This window comes from Hordeum vulgare, chromosome 2H (assembly GCF_904849725.1).
Source record: "Hordeum vulgare subsp. vulgare chromosome 2H, MorexV3_pseudomolecules_assembly, whole genome shotgun sequence".
Taxonomy (NCBI): domain Eukaryota; kingdom Viridiplantae; phylum Streptophyta; class Magnoliopsida; order Poales; family Poaceae; genus Hordeum; species Hordeum vulgare.
Genome location: NC_058519.1, coordinates 11,056,842 through 11,075,836, shown reverse-complemented (window position 1 = coordinate 11,075,836; position 18,995 = coordinate 11,056,842). Strand labels below are relative to the sequence as shown.

The following is an 18,995-nucleotide window of genomic DNA, read 5'->3' as shown; positions in this document are numbered from 1 at the left end:
TAAACCTTATCTCTAGTTTCGTGACGATCTTTTCATAGCATATTGTACCGCAAACTGAGCCTGACTGGAGGAAGAAATTTACACAAGTATATGAAATGAAATTCCGCAGAAACATTGCTTTATTGCGAATACTAATGAGCTTGTAACATCCAGATAGCTACAGTGAGAGAATGGAGTAAACTAGAGTACAAAGGCCGGACGGAAACTGGCCCAAAATTGCAAACACGAATTGCTGGGTACACCAAATTACTTATCAGACACGCCTACCGGAACAATTTTACATGTTGACACAGTAGCACTTGAAATAGGGCCACTGCCAACCTTTATCTTGTATATGCTCAATGAACCCAACCAAGCACTATCTTATCTTTTGGTTGTTACATGATTTGGTTGCACTTCTATGCGAGCTCGAGAACAAGCGTGGATGCTCCACCTCCGCCGTTGCAGACGCCGGCGACCCCGACTTTGCCACCCTTCTCCCTGAGAACCTGTGCACCAGCAACATGGTTACTTGGTTCATTCACATAACCAACTATGAGAAACGTGCATCGCCGATGCCATGTTGTAAAATGGTGACAATTGAGAAAATATGATGAAGTGAGAGCAAAGGGAAACGGAAGACGACACAGGGTTATAAGTTATAACTTTCTCATATCAGAGTGGGCAACAATCTCAACCATCAATGTGGTAAACTTTTTTTTTTTGCCTGCACGAGTTACAGACTTAGCTATGATCATATTTGTGAACATTTTGCAGAAAGTTTTTTTTAATGATAATTAGCAGTCGTATAGGCTGAAGATAATTAGCTACTTTTGAGTATCACTAGATTTTGATGTTTACTAGAGAAACAGCTGCTACTAAGTAAAAACGCAATACCCGTCCTCAAACAAAAGGCTCTGGCACGTGATCAAAACACAGGACAACACCTCAAGAGAGAACTTACACCAATAAGGGTGACCAAGATGCGAGCACCGCTGCATCCAAGAGGGTGTCCTAAAGACACAGCTCCTCCATGTACATTAATCTTTTCCTGCAAGCACAAATGCTGTCAGCACCGCATCTAGTTTACACTAATAAATACTGCCCATGGACAGCAAATTGTAAAGAATCAACGTGCTTTTTCTGACAGGAATGTTAGCTTATATACAGGCCCCAAAACAAATTTAGCAGTTCTTTAGCACGGAAACAGAATTAGTTGAACCAAGGCAGCACTTACTGAAGGAATTCCGAGAATCTTCTGATTTGCAAGTGCAACAGCCTGCAATAAGAAGTGGAAATAAATATTGATTGTAATGCAAATTAGTAAAAAGTAGTAAAAAAAGGATCAAGGTCCTACCGCAAAGGCTTCGTTGATTTCGTAAAAATCAACAGATGAAGATTCTAAGCCAGCATTTGAGAGAGCCTTCGGAATGGCAAGTGCTGGGGTAGTGGTAAATAGTTCGGGAGCCTGCATAAAGAACTGCAAGTTAGAAATATCATTCTGATTTCTAAATTTTCATAGCAAACAGCCTTCAGTTACTGTAATTAGGCAAAACTTAATGCGAGGGAAGGTTCTTATTCCGTCCAAAACGTAAATCCTTATGTAAACTTTCCTAGCAGATGTTAATCTAGTTCAAACTAAGATAATAACTGGTACTTTAGCTTACTTGAGCTGCATCGGCAAATCCTTTGATTTTTGCAAGACTTGCAGTCCAAGTTCCTGAGCCTTCTTCCCACTCACCAATACTAGTGCGGCAGCGCCATCACAGCTCCACGTAAAACAAACAGACAAGCATCACACATTTGGTTCATAGACAAACACACCAGGAAATTCTAGGCAGTACATTGGATAAAGCCCTGTGTAGAACATAATTTTAGGGATTCAAGAAAACAAAGACAGAAAAACACATCTTTTAAAATATGTCTGCTGATATAGGTGGTCTGGAAACCATATACCGCAGAAGTACTCCACGAGGCTAAGATCTGAAAAAAAGAGACAAACACCTTATACTAGAAGCGTTCCCAGCAGTAACAGTTCCAGCGTTCTCCTTGAAACTTGGGCGGAGCTTCCTCAGTTTCGCTGGGTCAAACTAAGAGGCATAAAATGCTCATATTACACCGTAGTAGTTCACATACAAAGATTATACAGATAAACAATAGCATATTTTCATTGTTTTAATTAAGTACAAGACAAACTATCAGCAACTTCGCAATAACATAGTATGTACTGCCTAATATTTCTTGAGCTTGGCATATATTATGTTTCACTACAGAATGCATGAAAACACTAGATACAGAATGGAGACAGACACACCGTGCTTCAAACAATTATTTGTTTTCGGAATAATTTAGTTGTTAAGAAAGTTGACAGCTACTGTTAACAAAATATGCACAGGGTATCGCCTTGTAGTTCATTGTTTCCAGTTTTTCTGTTTGAAAATTTTACCCTGTCTAGGCTCTCGTCTTTTTCAACAAGTACCGGTGGTTTTCCTCTGCCAACAGGAACTTCAACCTGCTAGATAAAACAGAGGGCATTAGGAATGCAAATAAAGGAAAGGTTACTAATATTGGCAAAGAGACAGAAAATGACCGGAACGATCTCCCATGCCAAAGCGCCACTATCACGAGCAGCAATTCCCCGCTCATTACTTTGAATAGCAAAAGCATCCTACATAAGAATGTATAAATTCAGATACGTCACAACTAATAAATACATGGACCATAATGTAGAAGAAGGACATTACATCAATACCTTAAACAGACGTCAAAGATAGTATCTGACAAATTTAACTCTGTCATATCATATTCGTCCACAAGAAATGGGAAATTCAATAATATTTTGGGAAGTGATTTTTGTCCAAGAGCTTGTTGTTCTATACTAAAGAGCCACATCGCAATCATACAATTAATATTGAATTATTGATACCCTCACCCTAAAAGCAAGGTATCAATAATTTTGGCAAAATGAACTCTTGCACATTAATACGAAAAATCCATTTCCACGTTTGTAGCAAGCAATGGAAGGTTCATTGACTCATGTAGAGCATTATTCTAAACCTACCCTAGAAATTTCATGGGAGCATCCCTGCTAGAAAAATTAAAAGGTTAATAATAGGCCCAAGATGGTATTAATAAGGCATCATTGACATAAGACACTGGCAGTTACGTATATATTGGTCCAAAGTCCAAACCAAACAGGATTGTACCTAAGATGAAGAAATAACATAGATAATCAACTTGTATGTAAAGGTAATGACAAAGTCCAGTGCACTCAGCGACCAACTTTCCGTATGTTTTCAGTATGCTTAAATTAATAATAACCTGTACTGAATCTCTAGGAGTAACAACTGACAAAACACAAGCCCTTATATACTAGAAAAAAATAAGAACAATAGCTACATTAGAAAGTGGTTACTACAATCTGTCGTCACTTACTTGGTCTTCCCTTGTCAGAGCATGATTGTCAGCACAAAGCTCAGCACACACTCCCATGGCACAATCACCGTATACATCCCAAAGGCCATCCTTAAGCATACCGTCAACAAGGCTGTCATGTCCGAAACGAGAACCTTTTCTGCATTTGATTTCACAAATCACTAAGTTGCTGGGAAGACGTACAAGAGGCATACACTAACATTGTACTGTATTATGTGTCGAGTCAAACAGATCACACAATACAATTCAAACTTTTAGCTGACTACTTGGTTCATGTACCTTAAAAAGATGAACGAATGGAGCGAACAGAGTACAGAACAGATGAATCTAAACACAAGGTGTCACACAAACTGTTTCAAATGGATATTTTGGCATATTCCTTCTCCCTGTATGCTTAGTTCATTTACCAGACAGGTCAAAATTGATCTTCACCTACGCACTACATCCAGAGACAATCAGAAAAACACTTTACTGACCTAGCTTCAGCGATGTATTTCGGAGCATTTGACATGCTTTCCATGCCACCTGCCACTACAATATCATTGCTGCCCAGTTGAATCGACTGTGCAGCAAACATTGTTGCTGCGTAAAGGGAGAAAAGAAAACAAGATCACGGTCAAAAAAACGTCTCAGTTACGGAAACTGTATAAACACAGATTATACAGACATGGTCACATGAGCTCGAACCTTTCATGCCAGACGCGCAAACTTTGTTGACAGTGGTGCAAACAACCGTGTTTGGTATCCCTGCACCTAAGGCAGCCTGTCTCGCTGGAGCCTGCCCCAAATTAGCACTCAAGACATTGCCGAAGAATACCTCCTGCACAAGGGATGGGTCCACATTTTCCCTTTTCAGAGCAGCTGATCGCCCCGAGTCATCGTGGTTATTGTTACTGTCGGGTTAAACAGAGACAACATATTATACCTTGAGGGTGGGTATATAGAGAAGATACTGATCTCACCTTGGATAGCCACGGAGCCGAGTTTGGTAGCAGGCAAGGAAGACAGGGCGCCCAGGAAACCACCCATAGGGGTGCGCGCGACCCCGACAACGCAGACATCTGTCGGAAAGGAAGAAGTTACTAACCGCAGCATATATTGTAGCACACCACATACAGATACAGTACATTTTCTTTCGTAGGAGTATGATGTTTCCCTTAAAATTTCAGTTTTTGCAAAGATTTTTACAAATATGTGCACACGAGAAAATAAAAACCGATTCTGTCATGCCAGTAGCAAATCTTTTGTTTACAACTTTGTGCAGATGGTTCGTGTCGTCATTTTTTTGGTATTTTTGTTAGAGTGAATTCCGTTTTTTACCCCTAAGTTTGACAGTTTTTCTGTATAATGCTTGAGAAAATAAACTCCTCAAGCATGTTCATCACACTAGTGTCATCTGTTAACTCAACGATGAAGTTCCCATTGGCCCCTTTCTTCTGATAATAAATGTTGTCCCAATGGTTGAAACCCAACTCTTTTGTCCTCTCCTTTATATCAAGATAACTGATGAAATCCCTGTGAACCATCTGTGGCTCTGGATTATTGTATCCACGGACATGACAAGTGAACCTAACGCTCCACATCTCGGTTGCCATCTGATTTGTGCAAGAAAATAAAATCACTAATTAGCGGATAAAAGCAATATGTTTCAGGATTATACAGAAAACAGAAACAGCTTGAGGATTCAAGCAAGTGTAAGAGAGAAACAGCTTCAGGATTCAAGCGGATAAAAGCAATATGCTTGAGGATTATACAGAAAACAGATAAAAGCAACATGCTTGAGGATTATACAGAAAACGGAAACAACTCGAGGATTCAGGCGGATAAAAGCTGGAAGCCTAACACCGAAGTGAAAAACAGAGAATTCAAGCAAGTGTAAGAGAGAAGGAGATTGCCATACCAGTTCCTGCTTCCTGCTCAGACGATCCCAGTGAAAACTTGACCTCGTCGCCTACGTTGGTCCTCCCCTCTGCGAAGGAAGGAAGGAGTGGAATGGACTGGGCCAGACTTGGGGCATGCGACTGGAGGCGGGCGATGTGTAGCGTGATTGGAGGCGACCATGGCGCAACAGACTCAACGAGATAAGTGGCGAGATTGGATGATCGTGGTGCACCGGACTACCATGTCGGTTGGAGGATATGCGCCTGCTTGCCTTCCATGTCGGTTGATAGAATCCCTGCGAAGCCGTTCAGTCTGCCGAAAAATTGCCTACAAAAAACCTGCATACGTGGCACGCCAGCTGGATCTGACCCACCGCTCAGAACGCTGTAAGTTTTAAATTAAAAAGGGGTGAATTGTGGCAACGTTTTTGTTAAATGGGGTACAACGTGATGAAATTCTTTTCAACTGGGTAATTAGTGTCAAATGTGCCAAACTTAGGGGTAAAACCTGGAAATCACTCTTTTTGTTTTTGTTACCAAGTCTGAACTAGTAAGAAGGGGGCTCATACTCATTGTGAAGATGGTCATTGTGAAGCGGGGCTGCTGCCTGGCTGGTCTGGACTGGACTGGACTGGACTTGTTGCGCTGCTTATAACGAACGAGGGGTTCAGACATTGAGGGTCAGAGTCAGTGCTGCATGTGGGGGGCCTGCAAAGACTTGGCAGCCATTGGAGAGAAACCATGGACTGCCGTGAAGAATCTCCAGATACTTGCCAAAACCTCCGATCGTAGATTATTTGTTTTTCTTCCCAAAGAACTTTTCACCCATTCATCAAACATCATGGCATGCAGTATAGAGAACAGAAGAAACAACAAAAGATACGTCCACATTCATAGACCACCTAAAAACGACTACAAGCAACCCAAAGGCGAGTCACCGTCATCGTCCCTTCTTCACCGGAGCCGGACAAACCTTCTCTAAGTTTGATCAAGTCTATATAAAAATATACCGATATCCCCAACGTTCAAACTAGTTTCATTAGATTTGTTATGAAGTATATTTTCACAATGCACATATTTGATGTTGTGGATGTATTAGTAAATGTTTCTATAAACTTGATCAAACTTGAAGCGGCTTGACTTATGACAAATTAGTACTTGAATTATTCTAGAACGGAGGGAGTATAAGAGTGAAGAAAACTTGGGGAACCTTTTTTTCTTTCTCTTATCCAGCATCAATACCTAAAATCGTTGCATATCTTCGTCTTATATCCCCCTATTATGCACACTTCAAACAAAAATAAACTCATAAATGTAATTCAAACAAATATGAAAATGTTGCTCACCTAGTCCACATAAAATTCAATGCATCACCGCTACTAGTTTAGGAGTGCATCGAGCAACACATCTGTTTTTTATAATTCATGAATTTTATTTTTCAAAAATCATAAGCTTGCTTTTAAGACGCATGAACATTTTTTCAAACTAATAATTGAGTTTTTCATGACATAATATTGTTTTTAAATGCCATATGAATATCTTCTTTCTAATAAATGAAGTAAAAAAACATTAACCTTTAAAAAATAAGTGAACATATTTATTTCAAAATACATGATTTTAACCCATGAATGTTGTTGAAGCATGATATAGAAATATTTTGAAGCAAGTATACATTTTTTCCAATATATATGTAAATTTTCATTTGCGATTACTGATATTTATATATATATTAGTTTTTAAATAAAAATAAATGCCCCAAAATATATAAAGAAATTAAAAGGGTGCAGTTACTGGGCCCAGGCCGTGACAACACATATATGGGGTCTTGGGTCACTCCTATCCTCTGGCCAGAGGCGTAGAGTAGGAGCAGTCCACGTGCAGCACCGCCGCGTGCATGGTCGGTCAGCGCGATCCCTCCTCCTTGCCTCCTTGGTCTCTTGACTTCTCGGTGTGTTTTCTTTTCTTGCCATGATTTTTTTTACAGTAATACATGTCTTACTTACATCATAATAATTATACTACAAGTCACCTATGCACTAATCTTGGCTGGTACCTATGCATTAATCTGATAAAACTGGAAAAACAATAGGACACTAGTCTTTGCATAAAGAAGCATCAATCAATAAAAAAATACTATCAAGACCGAAGAATGCTATAAACTAGACACCAATGCCTGTCGCGTGTCTCTACGTCGCCATAACAGTCACCAAAGAAGAAGAAAAATGACAAGTCACTTCCTCACCCAAGTTTGACGCGGCTTCAACATTGATATGAAGCTTTGCGGACTTTCAAGTTGGATCACCAAAGACAAAACCATTACCGTTGAATGAATCAGACCGGGGTGTTGGCAATACCCAGGTCACGCCATTGAACTCCAGATTTGACACTCCTGCATAACGAAGACGTCGGAGGAGAAAATCATACGTGCCTTCCACGATCCACGAACCCAAAACACGATACATCATTTTTCATATGCTGTTTGATCTGTATCCGCTTCTGGACTATCTCCAAAGCTTCGCGATGGTGTTGGAGCAAACGTCGTCGCAACGACGAAGGCCGGGGACACAGGTCGACCACGAGGATGCCGCCGTCAGCACATCATACTTGCTTGAACAAAGTTTCTTGAACATAGTGGTTTTTAAATCCATCGCCAACCACATGGCCTATCATCGCATGGAGAAAGGATCTGAAAAATCTTTATTCAGCACCACCATCACCGCTGTCGAAGCCAAAACGATGAAGAACCTAAAAAACCTAGACTAGAAAGACTTAAAAACAATCCACACACGTTAATCCGGTGGCTCCCTCACCACCAACGAGAGAGGTCGTCAGCAGGGGAGCCGTCGGAGAACGGCTAAAGGTTGATCCTTGGCAGCAGCTAGGGTTCTTGCCGTGAGACTGCTCGCTGTTGCATGTGTTGACTCCACAAGCATATTAAAGGAAATACACGAAAATACTCGAGATGACACGCCAATAATGCACTACAATATACTCCCTCCATTCTTAAATATAAAACATTTTAGAGATTTCAATGTAAAGTACATGCGAATGTATATAGGTATGTTTTAAAGTGTAGATTTATTCATTTTGCTTCGTATGTAATTTATAATAAAATATCTAAAATATTTTATATTTAGGAACGGAGAGAGAGTACGTAAGTATGTAAAAGAACAGCATCGTCGAACGAACAAAGAGTGCAAAAGAAAAGCAATTCAATAAAAAAATCTGAAAAATCTGAAAATATTTTAAAATAACCTGACCTTACATTGTACTTGTAAGAAAAAATCACAAAAAGAAAATTACTTCTTTCCAAAAAAAGAAAATAAATTTTCGATCAAAATAGTGTGAATGGTGACTTATAATAGCAAATAAATTTTTTTTTGCCTAGCAGTCAACGTTGATTTTTTTTTAAATTTATATACTAGTGCAAAACAAAGTCAAGTTTAATCTAAAAATACTTTAAAATTATTTTGAATTTTTAATTAATTATTAAAAAATATTATTCATATCGGATGCATATAAAATCAGGAACCAATATGTATTTTTCCATCTATGCACATGCATACGCACGGTGGTACACTTCCTAGACTTCCATTGTTTTGCGCAACATTATGTGGTTCTGGCAGGGGAGCTCGGACATGAGATCAGTAGCAGCGCCGTATGACTCATGCATGCCTCCGCCGGCAAACTCTTCGTCGGCGACGAGCCTCGCGAGCACCCCAGGGACGAGGCACACCTCCAGCTCCATCCCGTCCAGCTTGCTCCCGGCGCCGCTCCGGACCGTCACCGGCCTGCCCCACCTGAAGTCGTTGCCATACACTGATACACGTCGAACCTCGGCGAGCCGCTCATCACCACCACCTCAGGATCCGTGCCGTAGTCGGCCGCATACCGGAAGCTGGGGTTTCGAGACCAAGGCCCTGTTTGGTTCATAAGTTGTAGGATTTTCTTTTTAGTCTCAACTTATAAGTCTTAAATTTTTATAAAGTTTTTATCTGTTTGTTTCCTAGGGCTTAACATGGACTAAATGACCATATTGCAACTATAAGTTTCTATAAGACTCTTAAGGTCCATTTTAAGTTCCTATAAGTCCATCCTGTTTGGTTTATATGAGACTTAAAGGGACTTATAAATTCTAAGTCCTTAATAAGTCTCTGTAACCAAACACCCTCAAGACACGAGCTCGCCCTTCATGTTCAAGCCCGCCTCGTCGAACGAGGCCATGGTACGGTTCAGGAGCCACGCCGTCCGGCCCAGCCGGCCGTCGCCCAGGATCTCTCCCACGGGTGTCCTGGCGACCTCTGGGAAGTATTATGTATTCGTATTGGAGAGATGGTATCGTAAAGTAATACTTCTCTGTAGTTTCTAAACGTTTTTATATTAGTGTACCGAAGGAGTATGATATACTACATGATACTAATATATGATACTATAGCGGTCTAATATGGGGCATGTAGCAGTTGGAAGAATACATAAAAAGTAGTCCAAATACATCAATGGCAGGCACAGATCTCCATACACCAAAGAACAGCATTGCCCCAAGGAAGAGTGCATCTATCCATGCATGTGCACGGTGATGGGTGCTTCCTAGGCTTCCATCTTGTGCGACATTATTTGGTTCTCGCAGTGGCGCTCAGACATGAGATCATCACCAGCTCGATCACTGGCACTACTGTACGACTGATGCATGCCGACACCGGCAAAGCCCCTCCTCCGATGCACCGCCGGTGCACATACCACTGCGGATCACTCCAACTCCGGTGGACGCGTCCATCAGCTCTTCGTCGGCGACGAGCGTGGCGAGCACATCAGGAGCGAGGCACACCTGCAGCTCCATGCCGCCTCTCCCTCCGCCGTCCTCGTAGACCGTGACCATCCCGTCCAGCTTGCTCCCGGCGCCGCTCCGGACGGCCACCGGCCTGCCCCAGCCAAAGTCGTTGCCATACACGTCGAAGCGAGGCGAGCCGCTCATCAACACCGCCGAAGGTACGTGGTCGGCCGAGTACCTGAAGCTGGGGTTTTGGGACCAAGACGCGAGCTCGACCTTCAAGCTCGCCTCGTCAACCGAGGCCACAGCACGGTTCAGGCGCCACGCCGTCCAGCCCAGCCGGCCTTCGCCCAGGATCTCTCCGACGGGCGTCCTGGCAACTGCACTCGCCACTGCGGTGCCCACGTAACCCTTCCGAATACCCGTCATGCGTGTCCGGCATCCGACGGGAAGCGTGAACGTCGTCTCCACGTCCGGCGCCAGCCCCCGGGCGCGACACACCGCTCGCCATAGGTGCGCGAGCAGAGCCTGCAACGAGGAGATGGTCGCCGTGGCCATCTCAGCATTCGCTTTCGCCTTGAGCTTCTTTATGCTCTCCGGGGAGAAATGGACCGAGCATTCCTGCACCGGCGGGTACTCGAACGGCCTGCCCATGTCTTGCACCTTGGCAAAGGGAAGAGGGATCGGTAGGGGGCAGCCTTCATGGAACCACCTCTGGATCTGGAGTGGCAGCACCGTAGATATGTCACTCTTGTTTCGGCTGATCTGCGACCATCTGTTGAACAGGTCCCAGAACGTTGTCCCGTCGGCGGCGCCGTGGTTGAGCGACATGGCGATGAAGACGCCGTCGGCGAGATCGGTGACCTGTGCGGCCAGGAGCGGCAGGCTCGGGTCCACGACGGCGTCCGTGCCGAGCACCCCGTTGAGAGGAAAGAAGGACCAGACCACACGTGGGGTGCAGAGCGCGCCGGTGATGTCCGCGACGGTGACCCCGGGCGCCACGGCGTGAACGAACTCGGCGCCTTCGTCGCTGCAGCGGAGCGAGATCGCCAGGCCCGGCTGACGCGACGGCGACTCGGTGCCGTCGTTGGCCACAGCCGCGACGGCAAAGCGGCCGGCGAGGGGGTAGAAGTGGCCCACGGCACGCGCGAAGGAGGACGCGAGGTGTTCGACGCCGGCCGAAGGTTTGGGCAGGACGACGCCCTTCTGGATGTAGTCCCCGGTGATCCGCCTCAGGTCCCATGGCGTCAGGTGCACGGTCTCAACATCCCTGGCCCGTGGCCGCGAGATCGCTTGCTTGACCATGCGCCGGGACATGATCTGGACACCTTTCATTTTTTATCGCCGCAGCAGTAGCCAGAATGGGAGTTTGCGCTCTCGATCGCGTGTGCTGTGTGCCTTGAGAGGGCGCGGGATATACTCCCGGTCCTTTTTAGTCTGCGTGTAAGTTCGATTTTTCTTAAAGTTTTAAATAGGGGGCTACGCCATTTAGCTGCGGCTCTGCCAACAGCTAAAAGAGGCTATAGCAAAGCTATAGCGGGCTATTGCCATCATTTAGCGGTTTTATAAAATAATGAGAAAAACAAAATATAATAATACAATCAGGTATCAAATATATATACAATATACATATACTACCCAAGCTAGTCATAGAAACTTGCAAATCAGAGGAGATGGTTCAGTTCAGCGCATAACAACAAAAGGCACACTTGCACAGCACTTGCACAATCTAACAACCAGCAGGACTAAAGTCACACTTGCACATAACAAAAGTAAGATGGCAAACTACATACGAACAGCCATACAATTGCAGTGCATCAATCTGAATCACCAGAGGCATAGTTAGACTCATCTTGAGCTTGATCATCTGATTCCGAAGATGAAGAACATAGCATGGGATCTTCTTCAATGCTGTTAAGAAGAGAGTGGATGCTCTTCTTCCTCTTCTTCTTGGCTACTGCAGACCTCTTTCTTTTTCTTCCTTGTGCTTGTGATGTTGAAGTCTCTTGTTGAGCTTGAGCTTCATTACCTAAATGTTTATTGGCATTGTCATTAGGAACGATCCCAGTAATGAACTCATTGGCTTCATCCTCCAGAACATCATCGATAACCTTCTCTATAGGATCCCTGTTCTTATTTGCTCTCTTATGCTGCAGCCTCGCGTTGAATTTGACGAAGACAAGATCCCTCAACCTATCACTGAGTAGTCTATTACGTTTTCTTGCATGAACCTACATAGTGAAGAAAAGTTGAGTGTAGATGAAAACAAATCAAGGAACACATGAGAACAAAAATAAACTATTTTGTAGGCATTTAGAGTTATAGTTTCCTTTCTTACTTGTTCGAATGATGACCAGTTTCTCTCACAAGCTGAGGAGGTGCATGTCAATGTGAGGATCGTTCTTACCAAATTCTTCAGCTTGGGTGCGCTTGTGCCATGATTCAACCACCATTTTGCTGCATCAAGTCATTCACAGATTATTAGATATATAGTTATATACTTACGCATATACAAAATGGGAAATAGGGAAAGTTTGAAACTGGTTTAAAACAAATTGTACTAACCTGGATCAAAATTTTTGTTTCTTCTCTGCAGCGTGGCAATGTCCGTTCCAAAAGAGTGAGCCTCTTCTTCATATATGTTGAGTTCATCAATAATCTCTTCTTGCAACATTTTATCTTGAATCATCCTTGTAATGCAATGGATGACCGCTGCTCTGAATGATCCATCATTCTCGATCGCATTCTTGTTTGGATAGTAGTAGTAGGGATTGAGAAAGTACCCAGCCAAATGTAGTGGCGTCTTCAGTTTGTTGTCCCACCTCTTGTCAATGATATCCATAACAGCTTTGAAGCGACTCTCATCATTGTCAAACCTCAAACAAATTTCCTTTCTCGCATCTAGCATACAACCATGGAAGACTCCCATCGCCGGCACATCACTATCCACCCTTCTTAGCACATTAGCCATTGGCTCAAAGAAATTCACAGCAATGTCAACACCTTTCCAAAAGGAATCAGTTTGCACAACCTTTTGAGCTTTCTTACCCTTGTCCTTCTTTAAGTACCCCATGTCATTTAGCTCCTCTGATCTGAATAGTTTAAGCACATCCTTCTTGTTGTCTTGCAAACTTTTTAGATTGAGATAAGGCGTGGCAAATCTAGTAACACCAGCACGGACCAAGTCTCTTCCAAGAGTTTTCCTCATCAAAGCCAAAACCCTCGTATGAGCATACAAGAACACGGTCACTTGCCTTGCTAGGACAATTGTTTTCTCAACTACAGGCAACTTCCCAATATCTTCCAACATGAGATCAATACAATGGGCTGCATATCCAGTCCAAAAAATGGATGGTCTCTTTGCTTTCATCAGACTTGCAGCTGCTGTATTAACACTAGCATTGTCAGTCACCACTTGAACAACCTTTTCTGGCCCAATATCTTCAATACACCTGTCTACAAGTTCATAGATGTATTTCCCATTTTTTTTACATCCGAGCAATCAACCGAATCCAAGAATAAGACCCCATGTCCGCTGTGAACAACTAGGTTCATTACTCCTCTGCCTTTCCTATCTGTCCATGCATCGGTCATTACCGTACAACCTGTGTGCTCCCATGCTTTCTTATGGTTCTTGAATGAGTCAAGCATCTTCTTCTTTCTTTTCTGCAGGAATGGCCCACTCATCTCATAGGCACTAGGTCCTTGAAGGGTTTTTCCATAATCTCCAATGGCAACTAGCATACATGCAAAGCTAGGAAGTGTCACAGTGTTGTGTGGAATGCCAACTTCATAGAAAAACTGGCAGATGTACCCACAAGCTCTATTCCTCTTCTCTTCTAACTGTTGAGATGACAATTTTGATTGAACCTTTTCGCTGAGAGTTGTCCCTTGATTCCTCTTGACACTTTCTTCTACACTTATCTTGCAGAACTTGTCCATAGGGCCACCTTGGGATCTGCTTGTGCCTGATGTTGATAAAATCATAACATCATTGTCACTATCTTCATCACTCTCCTATTCTCCCTCCGAGTGATCTATGTTAACTGAACTCCTTAACTTCTCCACTTCTGTGATTTTCTTATCCTTCGCATCATTACTCTTTAGGAGCAAAACCTTCATATCCTCCTTAACATCCTGAGGAACCTTCTGGCATGGTGCAGCATTGCACTTCTTAATTCCAGCAAGGTGGAACTTCATCCTTGTTACGCCGCTAGTTAATATCTTGTTACAGAAATTGCATTGCAGAGCGTATGTTCTATTAGGATCTGGCATAGTACAGTACTTCCGTGCCGCATCATTTGATGCAACAACATGAGTTGCTGTTGTTTGTGGTACAGAGGCAGCACTTGAGATACCTGCACCTATGAAACAAAACAACATAAGTTGCTGCTGTTTGTTTTACTCATTTTAGTGACAGCAAGCAAATAAGCATGCACATATCTTAGTCTTCATGATATTCAGAAATTTCAGTTACAGCAAGCAAATAAGCATGCACATACATATTATTCCAAGTTCAGATATTCAGAAATTTCAGTTACAGCAAGCGAGCAAGCACACACATATAACAAATACTTTGCATATAACAGAGATCCCATTACAATGAAGCAGGCTCGATCAAATCATACATCCATATCATGCTACAAAACTTGTAAATCTGAGAACAAAACTTACAAATCTGAGGACAAAACTTGCCTGTCGATGGGGTCTGCTGACTCATTGTAGGCTAGGAGAAGATGGCTGGAGAGGGGGCGTCACTGGGAAAGGGTCGTCGGAGAAGGAGGCGTCGAGGGCGGCCGCTAGGAGAAGCAGGCGTCCCTGCAAGGAGGGCTTCGCCAGCACAGGGGATGTCACCAGCACATGGAGTGTGGCCAGTGGAGGGGGAGTCAACGAGACGTCGCCATCGCTGCGTAGTTGTTGCCGTCGCCGCCGCCGCCAGCCTCCATAGCACTTTTTTGGGGGGAGGAAAGGAATACGGGGTGGGAGTGTGGTGGTGTGGGGATAGGTTTAGGGTAAAAACGTGTGGGGGTGCTGTGAATTGGATTTGGGCTGAAGCTTTGGAACGGCCCAGCGAGAAAAAAAAGCGCTAACGCTAAATTTTTACAGCGCTAACGACAATTAGCGGCGCTATTAGCGGCTTTTCCCATCGAGGCTTAAGATCACCTAGCTGTAGCTAGAAGGGCAAAAAACGCTATAGCTGCGCTATAGCGCCGCTATAGCCCGCTATTCAAAACTTTGATTTTTCTCTTCAAAAGTACAACCCAATTTATCATAAATTAAAAAAAATGTCAAAAAAAAACCGTCGGCCAGCCGGAGGCCGAAGTTCTGCGTGTCGGCCAGCCAGAGGCCGAAGAGCTGCTGTCGGCCACCAGGAGGCCGAAGAGGCTGTTGTCGGCCAGGAGGAGGCCGAAGAGTGCCTGTCGGCCACCAGGAGGCCGAAGAGTCCGTGGCTAACTGCCCCCCTCCTTTCTCCTCTGACCCCTCTTTTCGCCCTCCCCGCCCTCCAAGATTCATAGCTCCACCTCCCACTCATGTTGCTCTCTGGTGCTTCCACCCCCGCTCCGATCTCTTCGCTCGTTCGCCCATTTTTGTATCGAACCCGCGTAAACAATAGATCAGGGCTCTCTCCAGAGGCATACGGTATTATTTTTGCTTCCAACTCAATGAAATCTCAACTTTCAACTCGGTTGTCGATTCAGTTCTTATTGGTCACCATTACTTTGCACGTAAATGGCTTGCTCATTTTGTCGAGCTCCAGGTGGCCCTTGTTCTTCCTTTAATTCCGGTGCGTCTGTATTCGCTCACTCCCGCTCTCAACCCATGAACAATATGAGTCCGAAGCTTCTTTCGTAACTCCCATAATTTCTTCGTAGTGGCTCCGTTCCATGCCTCATTTCATAGGGAAGCCCAAAGTGGCTCTATTTCATTCTATTTCACTTCCTAGCACTTCCTATCATTTAATATCCATCCCTTTGGTCTTATTGACATAAGAGATGTCATTTATAGTCTATCTCTTTCTATATATGGAAAGTCAAAAAATTCTCATCGAAACATCGAGAAATTGTGCATATAGAAAACTCTAAAGAAAGAAAAAAAGGAGACCCATGCCATGATTTTCAAATCTTTTCTATTTAGTAGTCTAAGTTTCTCGATGAGGATAATTAATTCGGTCGTTGTGGCCGGACTCTATTATGGATTTCTGACTACATTCTCCATAGGTCCCTCTTAGATCTTCTTTCTCCAATCTTGGATTAGGGAAGAAGGAGATATTTGCGACTACTGGCGGTTTCATTATGGGGCAGCTCATGATCTTCATATCGATCTATTATCCACCTCTGTATCTATTCTTTCTTAGCTAAACAGGTGGAAGATCTATCCAATTTGGTTATATTATATCATGGACTCGAAAAACGGATCTGAATTTGACTGAAATGCACGATCTTCACAGGTATCACTTTTCACGATACCTAAAAGGTGGAATAGCGATTTATCAAAGAAAAATTCCATTATCAGCTCACTCTTCATCAATCCCTACGGATTGATCTAGCAATCATGGAATCTATATTCTGTTTACTGAATCACATGAAATTCTAGGGAACTCCACATACGTATTTCATATATGTATTTCATACATATGAATAGAGACCATTTCGAGGAAAATTCTAGTTTACCAGGGGTACAAATGAAATGAAAATGAATTGCTAAAATATTCCTACAAAAAAAATTATGCCACTTATACTTTATAATATTCTAATCAGATTGAATGGCAAAGATTTCTCATTTTATCCCCTTTCTATGAATGTAATAAAGCCGTAATATAATACACTAGAAAGTTTTACTTCGCGCACATGACTTAGCACAACTAGGAAAATAAGATAAGATAAAGAGAAGCAAGACTAAAAAAATATTCGTCGGAATAGTGGAATACAAAATAAAGAAACGCAAAAAAATAAAGGGGAACCTAATCTCACCCCCTTCCTTATCATAAAGAAAGGGTATATTTTAAAACTTCTCTAAAAAGAAGTGCCTCTATATTTATATTATAGATTTATCCACTTAGATGAATAAATCATACTCTATATATATTACATATTATTAATAAATATGTATCACAATCCATCTCGAGGTATTTGGATCAATACCTATTCGGTGGATCTTTTTTTTTCTCTGCCAGGAACCAGATTTGAACTGGTGACACGAGGATTTTCAGTCCTCTGCTCTACCAACTGAGCTATCCTGACCTTTTCTTGTGCATCATCCTAGTAGAGTATTTGTATCTATGTCAATTAAAAGGTTGTGCTAGATCGTCGATGTTCAAGGCGTGTTGTAAGAATCTATATATTGTTTATCTGACTGTGCCATATGGTTGATGTTGTTTTGGTTGGAATGTATGCGAATACCAACGTGGATATTATTATGATGTTTGCTTCCATTCTTGTTGTAGTATGTTCCGTGCAGTGTTAGATCACATCTTGCTCGATACATTGAGGAGTGCAGAGCTTTAGCTATTCGCAGGGGTGACACAGATATTGATCTTGCTCTTCACAACAGTGAGGGTAACATATACCATGTTCCGTTTAGACATTGTCGGATGAGCAGTAAATTCCATGGTTCTTCGTGGGAGGAACTTGTGAATGATTATGGTCTCCGTCATCATGACATGATGACTGTTAGGCTTGAGCACTATGGAACTATGATTGGTGTCGATTTTCATCGGGATGGTGTTATGTTGTTCCCTTTACCCTGTGTTGGTGAGTTATTTGTTGGACTGATTTTTAGTTTTGTTTCATCTTATACGTTTTGCTGTTTTGATCAGTTTGTGAAATCATTTTTTTGTAGCTCTTGAGTATCTGAGTGAAACTCAAAGGGAACTTGTTGACAATTGTTTTTATAGTCGTGGCGTCACTCTGGATTATCATCAAATGTATGTCATGTCGCGGCAGCTTTTTGATGACAACTACATATTGTGTACTCCTTTTGTTCATATGATGGATTCCACAAATGTTATTTCTCAACATATGGTGAGCTTTGGTTTCAGGTAATTTTTATTTGTTTGTTCTTTGTTGTAGCATACTATTTTAAATTTGTAAGCTGAATACCATATAACTTGATGTGTTTTGTCAGGTTATTCCTAGCATGGTCGTTAGGAGTTTGAAGGATTTTGTGTCAATTCCTAGGACTGGTTCTTTAACTCTTGAAATTACTTTGGATTCTGAAGACGATGATATATCTGTGAGCATTCCTTGTTCCTACTTTATTGGCTTGGGTGGTAGAATGATGTCGAAGAAGAAAGGTTTCAGTAATTTTCTTCTGGTATCGTCTATTGAAGTCAACAATTTGGTGCTCATAACCTTCAAAGAGCGTGAACATGAGCTAGCTGTTGTTTTCAGCAATCTGCCATAGTGATCGTACTGTCTCGCCATTTTCTTTCCCCCCATACTCTGCCAACACTTTCTTTCCCGTCATTCTTTACCGCCATTCCCCCCCCCCCCCCCCCCGATAATCTGCCGCCACTTTCTTTCCCCCCTTTCTTTTGCTTATGTGGCAAGTAGTTAATGATGAGGGGACTCGACCCCCTCCTCCCTCCCGACCCGTCCTAGCGTAGCCTTCCCGAGAGGCGGCCGGGGGCGCTTCCCCTCCACCCTCCTTTTGGACCCCTGCTCCTCACAATCCCCTCCGTCGTTGGCGGCGGGCGCTCCCGGATCTGGCCCGGGTGGCGGCGGCGGCGATGAGACCTTATACCCACGCGCGGCTCTCCTTCCTGGGGCAGGGGACCCTGGCGGTGAGGCTCGGCTTGGCGGCGGCCCGGCGACCTGGATGCGGTGGCCGACGGTGGGCGAGGTGGTGGCGATGATCCTTGGTGGCAAGGCGGATTGTTGGCGCGGGGTGGCCGACGTCAAGCCCCGGCCCATACCTGGGCCATTAGGGCCCCA

The 18,995-nt window shown here is 43.3% G+C and overlaps 1 protein-coding gene, 1 non-coding gene and 3 pseudogenes across 2 annotated transcripts; all 5 read right to left on the bottom strand.

Moving 5' to 3' along the window:
* Positions 1-269: 269 nt before the first annotated feature.
* On the bottom strand, positions 270-4,622 carry LOC123429140 (annotated as a pseudogene).
* Positions 4,623-8,877: 4,255 nt separating this feature from the next.
* LOC123424911 lies at positions 8,878-9,828 on the bottom strand (annotated as a pseudogene).
* Positions 9,829-9,881: 53 nt separating this feature from the next.
* On the bottom strand, positions 9,882-11,433 carry LOC123424910 (annotated as a pseudogene).
* Positions 11,434-12,622: 1,189 nt separating this feature from the next.
* Positions 12,623-14,004, bottom strand: LOC123424909. The gene is made up of 2 exons (XM_045108600.1): positions 13,660-14,004; positions 12,623-13,564 (listed from the first exon to the last, which is right to left on the bottom strand). The coding sequence occupies exons 1-2, from the start codon at positions 14,002-14,004 to the stop codon at positions 12,623-12,625; spliced, it is 1,287 nt and encodes a 428-aa protein (XP_044964535.1).
* A 3,226-nt stretch (positions 14,005-17,230) lies between these two features.
* On the bottom strand, positions 17,231-17,303 carry TRNAF-GAA. Its single transcript has one exon. It is a non-coding gene; the product is annotated as a tRNA-Phe (tRNA).
* Between the last annotated feature and the right edge of the window lie 1,692 nt (positions 17,304-18,995).